The sequence below is a fragment of the Phaenicophaeus curvirostris genome, chromosome 8 (assembly GCF_032191515.1).
Source record: "Phaenicophaeus curvirostris isolate KB17595 chromosome 8, BPBGC_Pcur_1.0, whole genome shotgun sequence".
Classification (NCBI taxonomy): Eukaryota; Metazoa; Chordata; class Aves; order Cuculiformes; family Cuculidae; genus Phaenicophaeus; species Phaenicophaeus curvirostris.
Window position 1 is genome coordinate 22,419,747 of NC_091399.1, and position 19,463 is coordinate 22,439,209.

At 43.5% G+C, this 19,463-nt stretch overlaps 2 protein-coding genes across 3 annotated transcripts in view; one reads left to right on the top strand and one right to left on the bottom strand.

Moving 5' to 3' along the window:
* Nucleotides 1-19,463, top strand: part of KYAT3 (kynurenine aminotransferase 3) — a 237,203-nt gene that overhangs the window by 186,859 nt on the left and 30,881 nt on the right. The gene's annotated exons all lie outside the window — the stretch shown is intronic.
* LRRC8B (leucine rich repeat containing 8 VRAC subunit B) lies at nucleotides 2,245-9,313 on the bottom strand. The gene is made up of 4 exons (XM_069862817.1): nucleotides 9,155-9,313; nucleotides 7,726-7,825; nucleotides 4,894-7,055; nucleotides 2,245-3,592 (listed from the first exon to the last, which is right to left on the bottom strand). Exons 3-4 carry the CDS (start codon nucleotides 7,027-7,029, stop codon nucleotides 3,320-3,322), a joined length of 2,409 nt encoding a protein of 802 aa, XP_069718918.1. The 5' UTR covers nucleotides 7,030-7,055; nucleotides 7,726-7,825; nucleotides 9,155-9,313; the 3' UTR covers nucleotides 2,245-3,319.

Below are 19,463 nucleotides of genomic sequence, written 5' to 3' on the forward strand. Positions count from 1 at the left end.
CTCTCTGCAGGCAGACTGGTTTCATCCTCCCTTCTCTACTACCTCCAGCTGCTAAATGCCCATGGCTTGTGTATCCACACCACCGGAAAGCCTTTTAGCCAGCTCCTGCCTAGCAGAGCACAACTCTGAAAAGAAACAATAAAATGGATTATAAATTATTAGAGGTAGGGCAAAGAGAGACCAGATGTTCACATAAACGGAGCAACATACGGAAGCAGCGAGACAAAGGTGTAACGGTTCATTTACTAAACACACTGGATGAGTTCATGGCTAAACCCCTTCAGATGCCAGCCCAGCCGCGAGCCGGTTGTCACCCACACATCCCAGCGAAGGGCTGGGCAAAAACTCTTCATGTAATGCCAGGACGGCGGCTTCTTCGGACACGGGAACTCCTGAGGCTGAATCCCACAAGCGTACAGGAGAGGAGCAGCACTGCTTGCTCCTGCCCATCTCTTACCTCCAATTCCTCCTCTGTTGCCACATCCTACACGAGCTGCCGACTTCATCGTGATAGCAAGTAAACAGCAAAGCAGACCTCTCAGCTTGGCACTGAACGCAACACCTCACGTGGAGAATAAGGAACAGTTCATAGACGTGTAATGCAAAACAAATTTAATTTTTCAAAAAAACATTCACGACACAGAAGGTCACAATACAAAGTTCTTCAACACAATGCAACACTGAAACAAGTCGAAAAGCCTTTTTTTGATGGTGATTGTTTAACACAAAGACTAGATGCCAACAATACTTATTGTACAAAGTTCATGACAGTGGATTCATACATAAATTCCCTGAAAATCCTCTTGTTTTGAAGAAATACTGAATATTAAGGTCGTGGCTGAAGTGAATTCAAGAAATTCAGAGTTATATTTGTTTCCATCCTCAATTCTAAGCAGTAGGATTAGGTTTCACGGTACAAAACGAATAGTAAAGGCACACTGCGGTTTGAAAGAAGGCTAGATATTCCAGCCTTTAAACTTTCTGGCTTTTGTCTGGGTGTTTCACAGCCACTCAAACATGCAGTGAAAAAATCCAGCCCTCCTGAGGAGGGGGCAGATGGAAAAAATACTGAAGTCTGCAAAAAAAGATAACCCATTAACCTGAAAAACAGTATTTATATTCTTATGCATTTCTTGGTGTTTCCTCAAACCCCTTGAGGTTACACATCGTAGAAATTAAGTTTCTCCAAGTTATTTCTTCTCTTTCACTGTGATAGAACTCTCATGAAACGCACATTGAAGATCATTGCTCACCTCCAGCTGTTCCGTTGATTTTGGAAAAGGACAGATGCACGGTGAAGAAGTTCAAGTTACTGGCCCAGCCGGTCACTTGCTTATTGAACGTTTTCAATAGAACTTTCCCATTTAGAAGAACGCTTTAACGAAAATGCTTGTTTCATCTTTTAAAACTTCCTAGACTGCAAGCCTTTCTTGTCAAATCCTGGCATCAAAAGTTCTTCAATTGTAAGTTATAAAGTCCTGACGCAGACCTACTGCAGTTATTAACACAACTCTTTACACCATGGGGGTGTAAATCGATGGACTCTGATTTAATCCCATCTATCACAACCAGCTCTGTTTATAAACCACGTCAATCCCTATGGAACTGTTATATAACTCAAAATTAGTTGAAAGCAGGGTTTGGAAGAGCTCTATACAGAAACTACAAAGCTTGTTCTAGCAGTACTGGCCTGCACAGACACACAGCTAACTGGTTCACACTAAACATATGTAGAGCTACATAAAAAGCAACAGTTACACCACATTTTGGTTCCCTGAGAAGAGAAATGCTCTAAATACAAAGGTCTTTGGAATGCACATGCACCGCTTGCACTACTGCTGCAGAGACACCTCCTACTGCCACGCTCAGACTTGGTTTGGGTGTTGTCATTCAAAAGACTTTACTCTCCATAAAAGTGGCACCGAAATGGGAGCAAGAGATGACCACAAGTAGTCTGGCACTAAAACTGGTTTCTCTTTCACGACTTGTTGCTACAAACGGCAATGTAGAGTCAGCAGACTTGATGAACACAGAGTCATTGAGAGCATCGTTTACGTCATCCAGGTAACCCACAATTGAGATTGGGTTTGAAAACTTCAAATACACTACAAAAAGGTTTCAAATGTGTTTTTGGAAAGAATGTTTTTTTCTTCCCCAGGGGCAGAACTTATGTTTTTAGTGAACGAGATAAACATCATGAGAGTTAAGACTTCAAATACAATAAAACAGAACACAGCAGAAGAATGAAGACAGGAACCATTTTATTTCCATCCAATTTTGCAAGTATTAAGGATGGCATAAGAGCTCATTCCACCACTATAACTTAAGAAATTATTACATCCCTAGAAGAGGCAAAGCTTATAACGCTTCCTGTTTTCCCCTCCCAAGTGCTTATAAGCCGTGTGATTATTTGGTTTGGTTGAACTCTTTCTGGCCCTATCTCATCCAAACCTCCTTCATCCTCTCCCCAGCCACCAAAACGCAGCACCTGGGTGTGGAGAAGGAGCGCTGAGGCAGTCGCAAGAAATTATAACAACGTTAAACAGCAACACATGCTACACTAACACCCGGGATGCTCACAACATACAGAAGACAACTTTAACTCTATCGCGTTCTGTTTGCCATCGTTACCTACAAAGAACAGTCCGGTTAGATTTGTTGTCTAGGACACACGCACAGTCACTCCAGATTCTTCTGATCTCTCCCAGCTCCTAGGCAACAATTCGGATATTATTGTCCAACTGGTTTAATAGCAAGAATCAAATGGCATCTTACACAATTAATGCTCTGTACTGCCCAAAAGAGTTAATAATTAAGGTATGTTGAAAAATTACTTTCAGTAGATCCCATGCAATCGAACTGCTCAAGTAGTTTAAACTCTTACTTTCACGTATTCTAAGTTAGTGAGGAGTTTGTGTTTAGAAACTAATTCCAGGCAGTTCTTAGACCTCTTACAGCAGGAGATTAAACTGTTTAATATGATAACTATCAACAGAAAAAATTCCCATAGGAAAAGAGTATATACATTGTCATGACAGCCAGGCAGTTAACTCCTCCGTTTCAACACCACGATAAAGATTTCACTGAATCATTTCAACCAGTAGAACCCAACAATTCATATTTCAGCTTTTCCAAATGCATGACTACCTGTTAAAGGCTGCACTTTGAGTTTGAATCTAAATAAATTTCTCTTTTCCAATACAATCAATGCATTTAAGACTGATTTGTGAATTTCTCCCCTTCACCTCTCTCCAGATCTTTAGAGAGAGGTAAAACAAAAGGCTTCTAGAATGCAATAATGCAGAGTTTCATTTTTAAATTAGCTCTTCTCTGAGCTTGCCTGCAGGCGCTCTCTTACGCGAGGTGGGAGGGTTGTTAACAACCTTTCTTCTACAATTAGGCTGTTCCGCTTTAAGAACTGACATTCTTCCAGTTCAGCGGGAAGCGATTCGAGATAGTTCCCAATGAGCTCTAAGTGAAGGAGATTCAGTAGCTGACCCACATGAGGGGACAAATCCATCAGACTGTTATTGCCCAGGAGAAGAAATTGCAGCTTTTTGCACTGAAATAATCCATCAGGTAGCATTTCAATCTAGAAAAAAGGAAAGAGATAAACAAAAATAATGCACATTAGAAGTTGTTGGCTTTAGTGTATAGTGTATTATAGTGTATCTGCTGGGAACAGAGAGGATAATATTGAGCTGCCAAGCAAAATCATTCTTTACATCAGGTACATTGCCGTAATTGCTCTTCTCTCTCAACTTCTTGAAAGAATATTGCTTAAGTAAGCCTCTCAACATCCACCACAAACTGCTAAGTGCAAGTTAAGCCACAGAGGATCACTAAACCCACATAAAATGAAACGAAAACAGCTGCATGTTTCGACATTTCCTGGGTTTTAGGGTAAAAAACCCCAAACCCCTCTTAGTTTATGGGAGGGTAAGGAAAGGGGAAGCTGTAGTGCTTCTATCACATGAGAAAGTGCTGGAGAACACTGGTTTTATGTACTTGTTTAGTCGTGGAGACACTTAGCTACCAGCAGGAGTCAAGACATGGGCACGGAGGGCAGCACACCCACGTGTGCCTGTGGCAGGGGAGATGAACAGGCCACTGTCTCCTAGGAATCACTGAATGGAGAACACACAGACTCTGCAGACAGACGGCGGCAGCTCCTGTGCTGGGAAACCCACACAAGCAGTTATCGGTGCGGTGCAGCAGGGCCTGAGCCCTGCTCCAGCATCCAGTATCAACCCCACCACTGGAAACAACTATCCACCTCCCAAGAAGCCTGATGTCTCCAGCCTGGACCCCATGCTAGTGAGCCAGACAGTTTAGCACTGCTGACAAGGCTACCAGGTCTAATTATTTTTCCCCCTACCCAGCCAGCCGAGCTGCTGCTCAAAGCAGCGGTGAATCGACAGCTAATTCAGTCTGACATTAAGGTAACAATTTCACACTGCTCACTTCCATTAAAACACTCTGTAGGATAGACAGATGCAGGGAAAGGTGCCATTCTGCAGCTGTCTGAACCTACATCACCTCTGGGGCAGAGCCCTGCAGCTGCTACAGAGCAGGCACGAGCAAGCAGACGTCACACGTGGGGACACGGTCTCGTGGTGGACTTCGCAGGGCTGGATCGATGGCTGGAATTGATGTTCTTAAAGGTCTTTTCCAACCAAACCCATTCTATTTAGTATTACATAAGCTTTGATGACACCAAATTCTGAGTAGTTAAAAAAGCACCACTTCTTTTTCAGCTTTCCTAGGTTTACCTTAATCATGAACGCCACAAAAGCATTTTGAACCAGAGGCTGTTCCAGAAGAAATAGTAGGTTAAGGCAATAATTGAGTTCGTGTTTTTTGTTCAAAGCAGTAATTCAAAGTTCTACTTACGTGGTTTTTTGTCAAAGCCAAGTACTGGAGATTGGTCAGATAACAGATTTCTTCAGGGATCGAAGTTAGCTTATTATAGCTAAGATCCAGATGGTGTAATTTTCTACAAAGAAACAGCTGCAATGGAACATTTTTAATATTATTATAATTTAGATACAATTGTTCCAGGTTTAGTAACGCACCAATCTGCACTGGGATATACGAAATAATGTTGTGCCACAATTTTAAGCAAGAAAGGTTCTTAAGATGTTGAAAACTAATTATTTCTTCCACTGTTCTGAGATTATTCTCTTTTAAGTCGATCTCATGCAAATTGTTTAGGGTAAAAATGGGATGGGGGATGCGCTCTAAATCACAGCAGATCAATTCCAAGGTTCTTAGGTTTACCAGCTTCTTCAGGTTATTCAGCACTATCAGTTTATTTCCCTCATTGTTGATTGACAAGTGTTGCAGAGAAGGCATGAGATCCGTAATCTCTTGAGGTATACGGGAAAGGTTGTTTTTTAAGCTAATTGATCTCAGATTTTTTAGCCCTTGAAAGCTGTCATTGTATATGGAGTTGTGATGATCTAGCATGAAACATCCTGTTAAGCACAATTCTTGTAGGTTTCTGAGATGAAAGACCCAAAAGGGAATTCTTCCCACCTCACTCGATTTCAGGTGCAATGTTTTCAGGTTCTCTTCTAAAAAGCAGACTGCTGGATAATCCATAGTCAGGGACGAGTGATAAAGATTCAGCTCTTTGAGACTGACCAGCTGGGTCACGGCCGGAAGGAGTCTGGCTTCAGGAATAAGTTCCAGGGTTAGGACTTCTATTTCCGTCAGTTCATAGACGGTGTCTGGAAGACCACTTAACATGAAAAGGTGAAGTTCCATCTTGTCTTGGGCGTTTCTCACGAGTTTGCTTTTCAGTTTTTCCACTGACCATTCATTGTTAAGGTTTATCTGCTTCAGTTTGTTTTCACTCAAACCAGACAGGAATATTGAGAATCGTTGGGAGTAAAGAGGATCATACTGATCTGCCAAGTGGAGAATAAATGCAAAATCATTCTTTACATCAGGTATATCGCTGTAATTGCTCTTCTCTCTCAGCTTCTCAAAAGAATATTGCTTAAGTGAGCTTCTCAGCATCCACCACAAACTGTACAAACAAGTCAAGCCATAGAGGATCACTAAAACCACATAAAACGAAGCCAAAACTTTAAAAATTTCTGCTAGCGAATAAACACATTGGTACCTTTTGTAGCCTGTAAAGGCCTGAACATCAACTACACAATCGATTTCAAGTGTAATAAATGATAAATAGTAGGGGACATGAATTATTATTACTACAAATAGAATAACTTTCACTATAATCTGTTTCATATACACTCTATATATGATATCCTTCTCTTCAACGTGCACACGGAATTTCTTCACTTTCTCAAATATCGCTTTAGCTTGTTCCCCTTCTTTTTTGTCAAGAACACTTGAAGTATTTTCTCTTCCAGTTGTTTCCAAGCCAGGCTGTGGATATGGCAGAGACTGTCTGCTGGCCCCTACATCCGTGGAACTCCCGGGTGATGAAATCGCTGCTTTCGGTTTGGCTGTGGGCGGCTTCCTCACAGACTGCTCAGCAACTGTTTCTGAGAGGGCACGCGTTGTCCATGGAGAATCAAAACATTTCTGAAGGATGGCTATGAAGTGCTCAAGCCTGGAGCTTGTACTAGGGTAGTAAAGCCAGAAATTACTGCAAGCTGCAAAAAGAAAGGTATGTAGAAGCACTAGGTATGGAAAAAATTTGGCAAACCAGTGAAGCTGTCTCTCGTAACATATTGCATCGATATAGGAATACTGCTGCCGATGGAGGTCGTTCTTCATTTTAAGCGAGAAGATGATCTGGGCTATAGATCTAGCCGACATGTTACGGTTGGCTTTAACTAAATCCCAAGGCACAGCACAATGATTGTCAAAGTCTAGCTTGCAAGGAAGACAACACAATACTCTGGTTTGAGTAAGCTGGAGAGCCCCAGCGAGCACAGCAACTAGCAGCATTATCATGGTGAGGTAATACCAGAAGACATCCCACCATGGCTTTAGTATGTGGTTGGATGACTGGGCATCTGCTAAGAATTTCAGTTCTGTTAGCGTGATCATGACTTTCACCTGGGAGAGAACAGCAGCTGGTAGAAGAAAAAAGAAAAGACATCCTTAGTAGAGTGTTAAAAACAATTTAACTCACCATTAAACATTTGAAACTTATTACTGTTTTCTCAGGTTTAAATACATGTAACATTTAGCTTATCACCCAGCACGCAGCAAAAGAACCCAAGAACTCCCGACACTTAACCCCAGCCATCACCTGATTTACTTTAAGTTACTCGGAATGCAAAAATTTAAACCAAACTAGCAGCTGAGATGAGGAGAAAGTGTATCTTGACCAAACATTTGGGTGCTGTTCAAGCAGAAGCAACAAGCAGGTATCAGTTACAGAAGTGTCTGATATATCACTAGCAGTCTCTCACCCCTGTCCCAACTCACCAGCAAAAGCTAATTCTTACTTATGAAGAATTCCAAAATCAGAGCGATATATTAACACCATGGCTCTTCTAATTTAGAATATTCTATTGGGTTAAAGCATTCCACCCAATTAAAGACTACACAAAAATTCTCAAGACAGCAGTTTTGCATTACATAATCTCCTATATAATTCTCCATCTTCACCCATCAAGAGAATTAACTATCCTGACAGCATGAAAAGGAAGCTAACGCAACTCGTTATTGCCCAATCTTGTCATATATATAAAAATGGCACACCTAACTCCCAGCAGCATAGGTCTGATTCATACTTACTTTACTAATTAAAGAGAATAAAATACACAGCACTATTCAGTCTGGAGGTCTACACCTTTTAAAATTCCTTGGACATGCCATCTTTACATTTGTCTTCATTCTAGATGGAGAAAACATTGAAAATACTTTAATTTTTAATGGCTTCATAAATAAAGAGCAAACACTTCAGCTTTCATTAGAACTACTGCCTTATCACAGATATCGGGATCTGTTAAGCTCTGCTTTGTTACAGATCTATGAAATGGAACAGAAGATAGAATGATGGAATGGTTTGAGTTGGAAGGGACCTCAAAGCCCATCCAGTGCCACCCCTGCCATGGGCAGGGACACCTCCCACTGGATCAGGGGCTCCAACTCCATCCAACCTGGCCCTGAACCCCTCCAGTGATGGGGCAGCCACCACTGCTCTGGGCAGCCTGGGCCAGGGCCTCCCCACCCTTGCAGGAAAACATTTCTTCCCAGGATCTCATCCCAATCTCCCCTTTTTCAGCTGAAAACCATTAAACCGTTCCCCCTCGTCCTCTCCCTGCACTCTCTGATACACATACAGTCATGTAGAATGTTAATTCAAGTATTGCACAGTCACGCCAACGCAAAAAAACAGGAAACCACCTACAGCTCATCCTGTTTAGATGGGGAAGTAACGCTTTCTTTTTCACCAAATAACTAAGTGAAAATAAAATATGCAACATGCAAGACTTCAAGAAGTAGAATTCAGTCGTAATTTTGATATACCAACCTTTGGCAGAAAGGCTTGTTTCTCAAAACCACAGGCTCCTATTTTATATCCGGAAACACATCAGTAAACTATCCAGTGTCACTGGCAATACCAGCTCTGGAGAAAACTTACTATAAAGCCTGTTATCTACAACTGCCTGAAAGGAGGTTGGAGCGAGGTGGGTGCTAGTCTCTTCTGCCAAGTACCAGGCGATAGGACGAGAGGCAATGGTTGCACCAGGAGTGGTTTAGTGTAGATATCAGGAAAAATTCCTTTACCAAAAGAGTGGTGAAGCCCTGGCAGAGGCTGCCCAGGGCAGTGGGGGAGTCTCCATCCCTGGAAGGGTTCAAAAAGCGTGTGGCTGTGGCACTTGGGGACACGGTTTAGCAGGCACGGTGGGGTTGGGCTGAGGGCTGGACTGGATGAGCCGAGAGCACTTTCCAGCCTCAACAATTCCATAATTCTGTGATTTGTTAAGCAGTACAGAGCCAAAGCAACGGGGATGTTCTGTATTTTTCTGAATATACTGGTACCAGACATTTCAGCTGCAAAGAGAGTTGACAAGCTGCTATAAACTGACTAACAACAGCTGAACTAAGGTAGAACTTGATTCTTACTCCACATTCACATCTGAAAGGACAAGAATGGCTGAAAATAAGTGAACCCTTCTTGCACTGACAAAGGTGCTTTTAACGGAATGTAGAAACTCACCAGGCCCACTGGAGGGAAAGCAGCCAAAGGAGGACAGGATGGCTGTGATGCACTCCTGGGGAGAAAAGAAATTGCCATCACATCATCAAATATTTGGACTCCAATAACCATGTAATAGAACAACAGCTCATTAATTCTTCCATGGCAGTGCTTTAAAGGTCCAGCTTTTAATGAGCAAAAGAGCTCACCAGATCTACAAGATCTAGGTAGAATAATTTAAGGTGTCACCTGGACAAATATTTACTTGTCGCCATCTGAAAGTCGCTCTTCCCAAAGCAGAGATAAAGTGACAGCTCTGTCATCATCCCCTTTCTAAGCACCACAAGCCATTGATGCTCAACAGTTTCTGTATTTACATCAAGCCACTAGTCCTGCAGCTGAGATGCTCAAACAATAGCTAAGAAACAGCGATTTATTCAACTACTCCAGCTCATCTTGCAAAAAAACATTCGTAAACACCTTTAATATGAGTTCTTTTGATATAATTCTTTGGTGTTTGACTATAAACTCACAGATAAAAGAGCACAAAAAGGTACTAAGCCCATTCAAACTGATGCTTTTATTCAGCAAGGTAGATCTGGATCATGTCTGAATTCAAGGCAAAATATGTTTGATTTGAACGTAGACAAGAAAAAGTCAGAAGTTTTTTTGTCCTTTCCAACCTAGAATTAAACCCAGACAATTGTTCTCAGTGGAACTTTGTTACAACAAGGAGACTTGGGACCCCTGTTGAAGTTGTAAAGAACACACTAAAAGAAAAATGTGCTGAATGATTCAACAAAGCAAGAGCAAAAGGTATAAATAGTGTATTTTTAACAAAGGAAAACATCTGAAAAGTCAAAGTGATCGCTAAATTGGCGCTAAAGTGCAAAAGGTTTAATTAGCCTGAGGATATGAGCAACTCTTTTTCCTGACAGACGTGAACCTCATCAGGGACTTGAGCAGATACTAAGGGTTTAAGATGTTTTGTATCTCTAAATGCTCATTAAAGAAAGTTACACGTAGCACAATTTAATAATGCACAGGCGTCCTTTGCACTTTCATACAAAGAGCCATGCTCTCTGGTAACAAGAGCCGTTTTGAGGAGTAATTAAGGCTCTTGGAGTATAAGGGACAGCATTCAGAGTACAATAAAACCATTACCATTTACTATTTCCTCTCTAATTATAGCAAGAAAACCAGAAAACAGAACTTAAGCCAAGTCTATTAAAAACATGTCGGTGTACTTGAGAAAATACAAACCAAATGTACCTTCTTCAAGCAATGCTGTGATGCTCAAACAAAAAGTGGTTTGGTTTTACACCGACTGAGAGCTCTGAGTGGGACTGACCCAGGTGACTCTGCAGGGTCTGTTTCTATGAAGTGCTTTCTCTGTCACCTCCCTGCCTTGAGCTGGGAAGTTGTTAGACCCTATCACATATCCCAGAGAAAAGGGTACATCCTCACTGTGGTCAGACAACACTTTCTAGGAATTAAGTATTTAAATATCTGATTTCTGGTCTCGTTAACACCTACTTTTTGAAGCCTCCCTATGAAGCACGTGTATTCCTTACAATTCTATATATATGAAATAAAGCTTCCTGTCAGAGAAGTATATGAAGTATAATATAGACATGTGAATTATTAATGATAACTTTGCTACAGACAGCTTTCTCTCCAATCCCATCTGTATGCCAGGAGTGACTGATCAAATGGAATAACCCTGACCAGTAATGGGTTTGAAAAATCTCCTCCCCAGCAGCTTTCAACCCATAAAAGCTTTTCAAAGTGGCCTAATTCAATTGGCAATCCTTCTTAGAAGATGAGAGACAGAAGTTTAGCCCCAGGCTAAGCGGTGACTTCAGGAGAGTTACCCCAGACCAGGACAGAGACGCAGGCCAGGAAAATTAAACTAATAAAGATCATTAATATCGAGGCAATTTCTAGTTACTGCAAGACTTAAAAAAAACTGATCAACAGAAACATCCAGAATATGAAAAAAGACTACCATTTTGACAAATAATATCTATAAGCATCCGACGCCCCCCTCGCCCTCCCCTGCTGGAAAGGCCACTTCACATCTGCCATTTGGTCGCTGTTTACAGCCTGGACCTCCACTGGCAAATGACCTCTTGTGAATATTCCCAAAGGAAGAACGTAAGAAGCTTTACCCCACACACACTCCTCACCCAACGCACATCTTCCCTGGCTAAAGCTTCCCCTTCTACTGGCATCCTACCATTCCTTTTTCAAGCGCTCCCGGAACACCAAAGCCAGGCGCTGCCGGAGCTCTGGGGCAGGGCTGGGGTCACAGGGAATGATCCTCTCACACACTCCCAGCAGATGCGTGCAGGTAACTGCCTCTTCCCTCTTGAAGCCTCCTATTGAGAAGCGACAGGCTGCTCCAATCACCTGCTCTGCGGTCACTCGGAATCTGTGCTCTGGCCGCTTCCAGGCGCACGCAGGCTCGGCTGCAGGACCTTTCCGAGGGGGATTGTATTTCTGTACCCGTACTCCGCTGAACAACACACAAACAAGATTAGAGAAAGCTTCTTTCCAGTTCCTCCCAAAGAAGGTCAGGGGTGCTAATTAAACATGTATAAGCGCTTATCCTTTTGTATTTAAAATAAACGTGAAGATATTCCCGCACTCCACACCAACCAGCGCGTTCCTCAAGCACAGGAGGTTCAACACTGCACTAACTCTTATTACAAATTTTCCGTATCAACCTTCTGAACGATCAAACTACAACTGTGGACAACCTCAGCCATCTGTGTCTGGATTAACCACAGGCCTCGCCTTTCCTAAGCGCTCCTGCTCTCGGGACAGAGCTGCTGAACACAAGACGTGGAGCAGCAAGGCCTTACGCAGCTGAAGCAGAGGTCCTTGGAGAAGGCTGCTCGCTTAAGACTAGGTAGCTATATAATCCCTTGGGAAAAAAAGCCTTTAAATGCGTTTTCAGTCTAAAATCTAGTAATTTAGGCTATACTTAGATTTTTCCTTTACATGGGTTACTCTCAGGCTCAACACAAAAGCCCTTACAGTAGGTGAAAAAAATATCTTAAAGGAAGCTTCACCTAAAATCAGAATACCCATCTTTATTCTATCACTTCCTTTCCCTGGTATGCTTAATGCAAGAGAAATACTTTATCTTGCAGTCTAATCCAAATTCAAAAAGAGCTTTACTTCAATTTGTTTTGCTTTAAAAGCACAAGACTTATTACTGTCTTTATATTAAGCTACATAATAACGTAACTTACTGTACATCTCTTCAAGCAGCTGTACATTTCACATATTCCCCTTTCAAAAGTAAATTATGAACAGAAAGAGACTGGCAAAGCTCCACAGTGGTATTACCCGCTGACAAACAGCTCTGCCATGACGAGTCTGCTTGGCAATTCCTAAAGAAACAGAGCAAAACTCATTAACAGATAAAAAATAGCTGGAAAGGGTTCCATAAGGCTTTCAAAAGAGCAAAGACTAACGAGCTGTAGCAGCTCTGCCCGAAGAGCACGGCACACGGAGGCACCGGTGACCCCCTGTGCCGTGCCCAGCTCTTGGCTGCAGGATAACCTCAGCCAGCTCTGAACAGAGGAGCCAGCAGGCAGCTCCCACTTGGTACCGGCGATTACACCACTTGTGTGTCCTTGTCTTTATCAAGAAGTGCAGCGAGTTCTCCTGTGAACACCCTTCCTGGCTGACAGCAGAAACGATGCAAAGAGCTGCTTTCTCATCAGAAAATTCTGTAATAGCTCAAGCGATCAAAACGAGGTAACTCTCTCTGCAGGCAGGCTGCGCTGCACCAGGGGAGAAGGCTCATTCGATGCTGTGCAGCTCGCGTTACCAGCTGCAAGTGATGTAAGATTATCTACACTATTCTCTTTCTTTCTTGTGTCAAATCCAACAAGCAGCGTTTTAAACGATACCGTGCAGAGCCCGAGTATCTCTCTTACTGAGATCATTGCGGACCAGCACCTCTTGGTGCAAAACAAACCAAGAGATCATCTTCCAGAAGAGCACTTCTGAAATTCTCATCAAGTAAAAACAGAGGCCTGAACAAACTGAAACAAAGAACAAGTCCCAGATCTCTGTTACGTGGCACCACGCGGTCTGATCACATCCCATTCATTCTCAGCACAAAGAGGTCAGTATTTGAAGCGAGGTGCTACCTTCCCTCAGCCTCCTTTTTCAGCCTCATAACACTTTCAAGCAAGCAAAAACTTCAGTATTGAATAAAAAGCAGGAGATAGCCACGCGTTCCTGCTACTCCTTAAGTATCCCTACACCTCTGAGAGCCCAAAGAACTGCCTGTTGGAGCTTGGCGTTATGGGACAGCCCATAACGAAGTACACAAGGTAAAGCAACAGAAAGTGAGTTCACCTTAAGTCTCAAACAGGAGACACAAGTACACAAGCAGAATCTCACCCAAGCAGTACAAAAGACTGTTTTACAAATTAATTTGAAGCCAAGCACATCCAAAGCATGTATCCATTATCTCCTCATAGACAAACCCACTTTTAATGAAATGTTAATGGGTTTGTGAAACAGGGCTGTGAGAGCACTGAAGTACTGGACCACATCACCCCCAGCAATGCGCTCAAAGGATCAGCATCACCCGGAGTGAAGAACAAAGCCGGTGAAGGGGCTGGGGAACAAGTCTTACGAGGAGCAGCTGAGGGAGCTGGGGTTGTTTAGCCTAGAGAAGAGGGACATGGTGTAGTAGTTGATAGGAATGGTTGGACTCGATGATCCTGGCGGTCTTTTCCAACCTAGTGATTCTGTGATTCTGTGAATTGCTCATTTACCCGCTTCCATTTTCAGTGTTCTTTTCATAAATGGCCAGAGAGCCTTGCAAGAGCCAAGACAACTCCTGGAACCTCATTGGAAACAAGGCTGAAAGAAGGAAATATCCTCAGAAGGAGAAGCCTTGGAGTACTTCAATGAGCTTGGAATGGATTTCTCAATTACCACCAGGAGTAGTCACCACGCAGAGCAGACTACACATCCTATTTAAGAAGTCAGGCAAGCATTTAGGTCAATTTTGTAGCCCACAGGATATCATGCTGCTCTAAGTAGGCTATCAACATAATTCACCATATGGTAATGTAACACCACGCGTACTGATGTATGAACTGAAGCGTGCTCAGTTTCCAACTGGATACTTCTAGGTAAAGGAGCTCAACAGCACTGTATTTACACAGAGATGGAAGGGACCAGCATTCTACACCACAGGAAGTCTTGCTAGCTTTGCAGGTAGCAGAGTACTGAAATCCAGTGGGCTTAGATATTCAGAACTTCCATTCTACATTATTTTCCCAGCTCAAACCCTGCTTTCCCATACAATAACCATACCAAGTTAATCAGGATGTGTACCTCTAACTATTTGAGCAGCTCCATGCAAGTCATTCTTTATGTCTCTACTTCAAATTCTCCAATTGTAAAATCTCTCAGCTACATCTTCTTTTCTTTAAATGAGATGCAAGGACCAAAGGATGGATTTCCCATCGCACACGCTGTATAACCGTGTATGTTCCAATCTCATACCAACTTCCAAGCGCAGCCCCGCAGCCCGAGAACTGCACATTCGCCTGTGACCCCAAGAGCTAGGATCGGCGTTACACTGATCAGAAGATCCTAGAACAATGCCAAGTTTCAGAGCTGTGTACAAGTGATCAGCCCCAAATACCAAGGTAAACCCGCAGTAATCCCGCTTTGTTTCCTGAACAAACACAAAGTTAGCTCGGCGCCTGCGTTCACTCTTTATGCTTCCATCAAGCCCGAGGACGCTGTGCAACAATCGCCTGCTGCACCAACTCACCTTTCTGAGGGGCAGCTGGCAAGCTTTTTCAGATCACAGTATTACAAGAAAAACACTTTTTGGGACAAAGCCAAGTTTAACGACTTCAAAAACAAGAGTCAAGGCTATATCATCACATCAATCAATTAAGAACTTTGAATTAAAAAACATCTCTAGTCCCATATTTGTAAGTAACTGGATAATAGTTTGAAGCAAAGCAGATGCTACTTTTATCAACTCCAGTAAAGCCCTTGACTATTGATATATCCCATCACACTTCAATTAAGCAACGTTTCGATTCTTCCCTGCCTTTGAGTCAGTGTCATTGCAAAGTTAGTATTTACACAATGTTAATGTTTAATAAAAAACTTTTACATCAAAAGCAGCTTTCCCATACTGCAAAGGCACTGGCAAAGCAATAATAAGTTTCACACTTCCATGGCCATGGGTCAGAAGTGACAGTTTATCTTGTTAATAATTTAAACACAGCCTAGGAACAGGCAGAGTTTAGTTAAATCTTTTCAGATGCCCTTCCTTCTTAAAATATTTCGGATTACACAATAAATGCACATCGAGATTCTGCTTTCACTCAGATGGGAAAATTAATTTTAAAGGATAAATACTTCAGCAATAGAGTCTAAATTTGCAGTTCTTCAATTCCAGCTCAGTAGACCTTTACGTTTGCGTGCAGATAAACTTTAGCTACCAGAAAATATCTGAATAAATATTCGACAGCCTGAACTACTCATAGAATACCAATACTTACCCCAGAAAACCAAGGCAATAATGCCTGGGAAATCAGAGGTTATATTTCCCGGGATTTTAAGTGACTGCTTTAAAATCAATGTTGCATTAATTAAGCCTGAGTAAACTACACGACAAGTTCAGTAGCTGCTGTGCAAGCCACAGCTCAAGCTAGTATCTCCCAGACAGTGTTTGTAAAGACATCTCAAGCCTATAACAATTAGCAGCAACAAACCCAGGTTGCACTACTACCACTTTCTTTATTGGTAGCACTGGATCCCCCAGGGGCATTTTTAATCCCTTTAGTTTCTCGCAACCAACTAAGTTCTCAATTCCAGTACAAGAAACTGCACTACGGTTTCCAGTATCAGAGCATACTCACAAGCTGAGCCCTTTGGATGGAAATGCACTCACATAATTTAATTCTGGGTGTGTGAAGACACTGTTTTGAAATAGAACAGAACCACTGAGAATTAAATTGAAGACTACTCCATTACGAGCTATTTCCACAATTTCCTTCTGATTGCTGAAAGACCCTAAATCCTCTCTGGCGTGCGCTGGAGGAGGGTGTGCCAGCGCTACACCCCAAAGTGCATTTGCAGGACCTTTCTTGTATCATCTGCCTTTCTCTCCAAGGTACCACACTGCTAGGAAGCCTTTTCATATCAGTGACTTTAAATCAAACCATGGGGGAAACGATTCATAAGCATTGTAACACTGTATTTCAATACTGAATGACAGTTTGATTTCACCTAGCTAGAAATTCCATCCAGAACCAGTTTGTAGCACATTAACAGCTCTTTGGGAAAAGAATCACCAACCCCAAGCACAATTATGTGCGAGACGTGTCCCTGCCCATCGCAGGGGTGTTGGAACTAGATGATCTTTAAGGTCCTTTCCAACCCAAACTATTCTATGAATTACAATAAGCTGAAGCCGGCTTGCCAGGTCTGGAACAACTCTAATTGGAATGCATACACAAGTACTTCATACAAATAAGCATTTTAGTTACAAATAACTGAAGATGACATGGTTTATAACCATTTTTCTGGCATTAATGAGGCTGGCTGTCCCATGTGGCAGTGGCAGGGTTAATGAAAAGCAGGCCACAGCCCCTCAGCTACACTTACCAGCTACCACAAAGCACAGTTAGGAGTTTGTAATGTGTCACTGGACTCATTCCACACAGGATACAAACATGTATTAGACAAGGCACACTGTAGCCTGTCACTAGTTAGAAACACATTATTTATGAGTCAGTTATTAGCAAGTTAATAATAGATACATGTTGCTAAACCAAGATGTAATCTATACCACTTAAACATTAAAACTACAGCACATTTAAATATTAGAATATTAAATCCACTTTACGTTCTTCGCCTTTCTACACAGCTACTGAACTAAAAGTCTTCATAAGCACAGACTTCTAACACGTCTTTAAACAGAATAACTCTAGGAGCACCAGGCAGAACAGCTCTGTTTGCGGGACAGCAGCTGAACAGCTGGATGCCTGCGGAAAGGATAAATACAGCCCACAGCAGGCAGACAGCGGTGTAAAACACTTTGATCAGCAACAGCGACCGGTATAAACCACACCTTACCCCTCAGTCACGTACAACGTCCACCTCTAATCCTAGGTGAGGGAAGCTTTATGGCTTTGGCAGCAGGTATCATGAGCTGAAGCAGCATTACTGGTGTCGGGCGCAGCACAGCAGGCAGAGTAGCAGCTGAAGGAACAAAAAGGTTGCCCCCTCCGCCCTCCATCCAGAAATTCGTTATCAAAATACTTCTTCGGCAGTGACATCCTGCTCTGCAAAGTTTGGTTTACAGCACTGAAATACTGATGGGCACTTAATTAGCATTGTTGGTCCCTCTAAATTTACTCAACTGGCTTTCATCCACTTCAAAGAGCGGCTGTGTTGGTGTCTTGCAAAAGCCAAAACTTTCTTTTTCCTATTTTCCTAAAAAAACGGAAAAAGCAAGAGTCAGAGCAGTGACTCTCATCTCTCCAGAGCACAAGGGAACAAACACGTCAGTGCCACAAAATCCTACGAGTTGCATGAATGCTACTGAAGCTGAAACTCAGTTATATTATGCTAATGTAAAAAACATATGCTAACGCAAAACTCTGTGATAAGCATTTTGTTATCTAACTACCACAGAATGCTTTAAACGCTGGGGAAAACCCATAAGACAGCTTGTACCCTGTCCTGGCTACTGGCTCTTCATTACTGCCGTTTGCCCTTCTGCTCTCATTTCATGCCCCCTGCCCAGCTCAGCACCGCAGATACTGAAGAAAAGCCCCTCCGGGTAAATCCTCAGTCGGTCGAGTCAGACAGAGTAAAGAGAAGGTACGCGATTTACTCAGACAATGCATAATAAATTCTAGGAGTGACGTACCCTCAGATTTCAACACTTAAGCCTTGTGGGCTTTTCTCACCCCCCTCCTGAAAGTTTAAGAACTCGGACAAGACAGATTGACGAGCCCTAAGCTGCCGCCCTCTCTGCTAGAAAGGTACAAAGCGAAGAATTCTGAGACACTGGGAAAGAACTGCTGCTTTACCTTATTTCAGCAAGGAGACAAGGGGAACCGAGAGAGCCGAACGCGCAGCTACAGCACCTGGAACAGCCAGCGCCCGCGCAGCGCCCGGCTCCTTCCAGCACCACCTCAAAGGCATCACTTTCAGCAGCCACGCTGGGTGCCAAGTCAGACGCAGTTTACCTGACCAGCGTAATTGATGACAATCTTCACATAAAATTAACCTTCAGGGAAGCCTGCTGTAACCACTCCTGCAGAGCTGGTTCATTGCGGCGCTCGCCACAGACAAATTCTTAACTGGAGGGAGGAAGATGCCTCATATTCACCACGGAAAGCGAGGCTGGCAGGAAAACAGCTTGGACAGGAGGAGAGGAGAAGCAGCCAGGCGAGGAGCTGGTTGCTGCAAGAACAGGAGCCTCACTGGGGACAAGAGGCACAGTGGAGGCAGAGGAGAGGGGGATGAGCTGAGCTGCTCGGTTCTCAGGGCTGCCAGGCCTCCTGCCCTGTTTGCTCTCCCCACTGAAGGAGCCTCCCCGCAGCACCCAGGTCACACGAGGACACGTGCCCAGCAAACCGCCCGCGGTTCAGCCCCTGCCCCACCATGAAGGGCTCCGTCCCGGTGGGGCGGCAGGTAAGCGGGAGCATCCCGGTCCCCCAGGGCAGCTGGGAAAAGCAGGGGCAGCCAGGACCCAGTGTGCTGCCCTTGGGAAAGACGAGCTCCATCCTGGCCCCTGTTCTCTCCCTCCCTCCTTCCCCCTTCCGTCCGTCCGTCCATACATTTGTCCATCTGTCCATTCACACATTCACCCATCTATTCATCTGTCCATCCATACAACCATCCACACACCTGTTCACACATTAGTCCATCCATCCAAACGTCCATCTGTCCATCCATACATTTGTCCATCTACCCAATTGTCTGTCCATCCATCCGTCTGCCTGTCTACCCGTACACACACCTGGGTACTCATCCGTGGGTCCGTCCCTCCCTCTGCCCATCCATCCATCTGTCCCTCCATCCATACATCCGTCTGACCATCCAACCACCTCTCTGTCCATCTGCTCCTCCACCTATCTGTCCCTCCCTCCATTTGTCCATCGCTCCATCCCTCTGTCCATCCATCTGTCCATCCTTCTATCTGTCCATCCCTCCATTCACCTGTCCGTCCCTCCATCCACCCGTCTGTCTGTCCCTCCATCTCTCCGTCTGTCCCTCTGCCTGTACATCCCTCTCCATCCACCCATCCCTC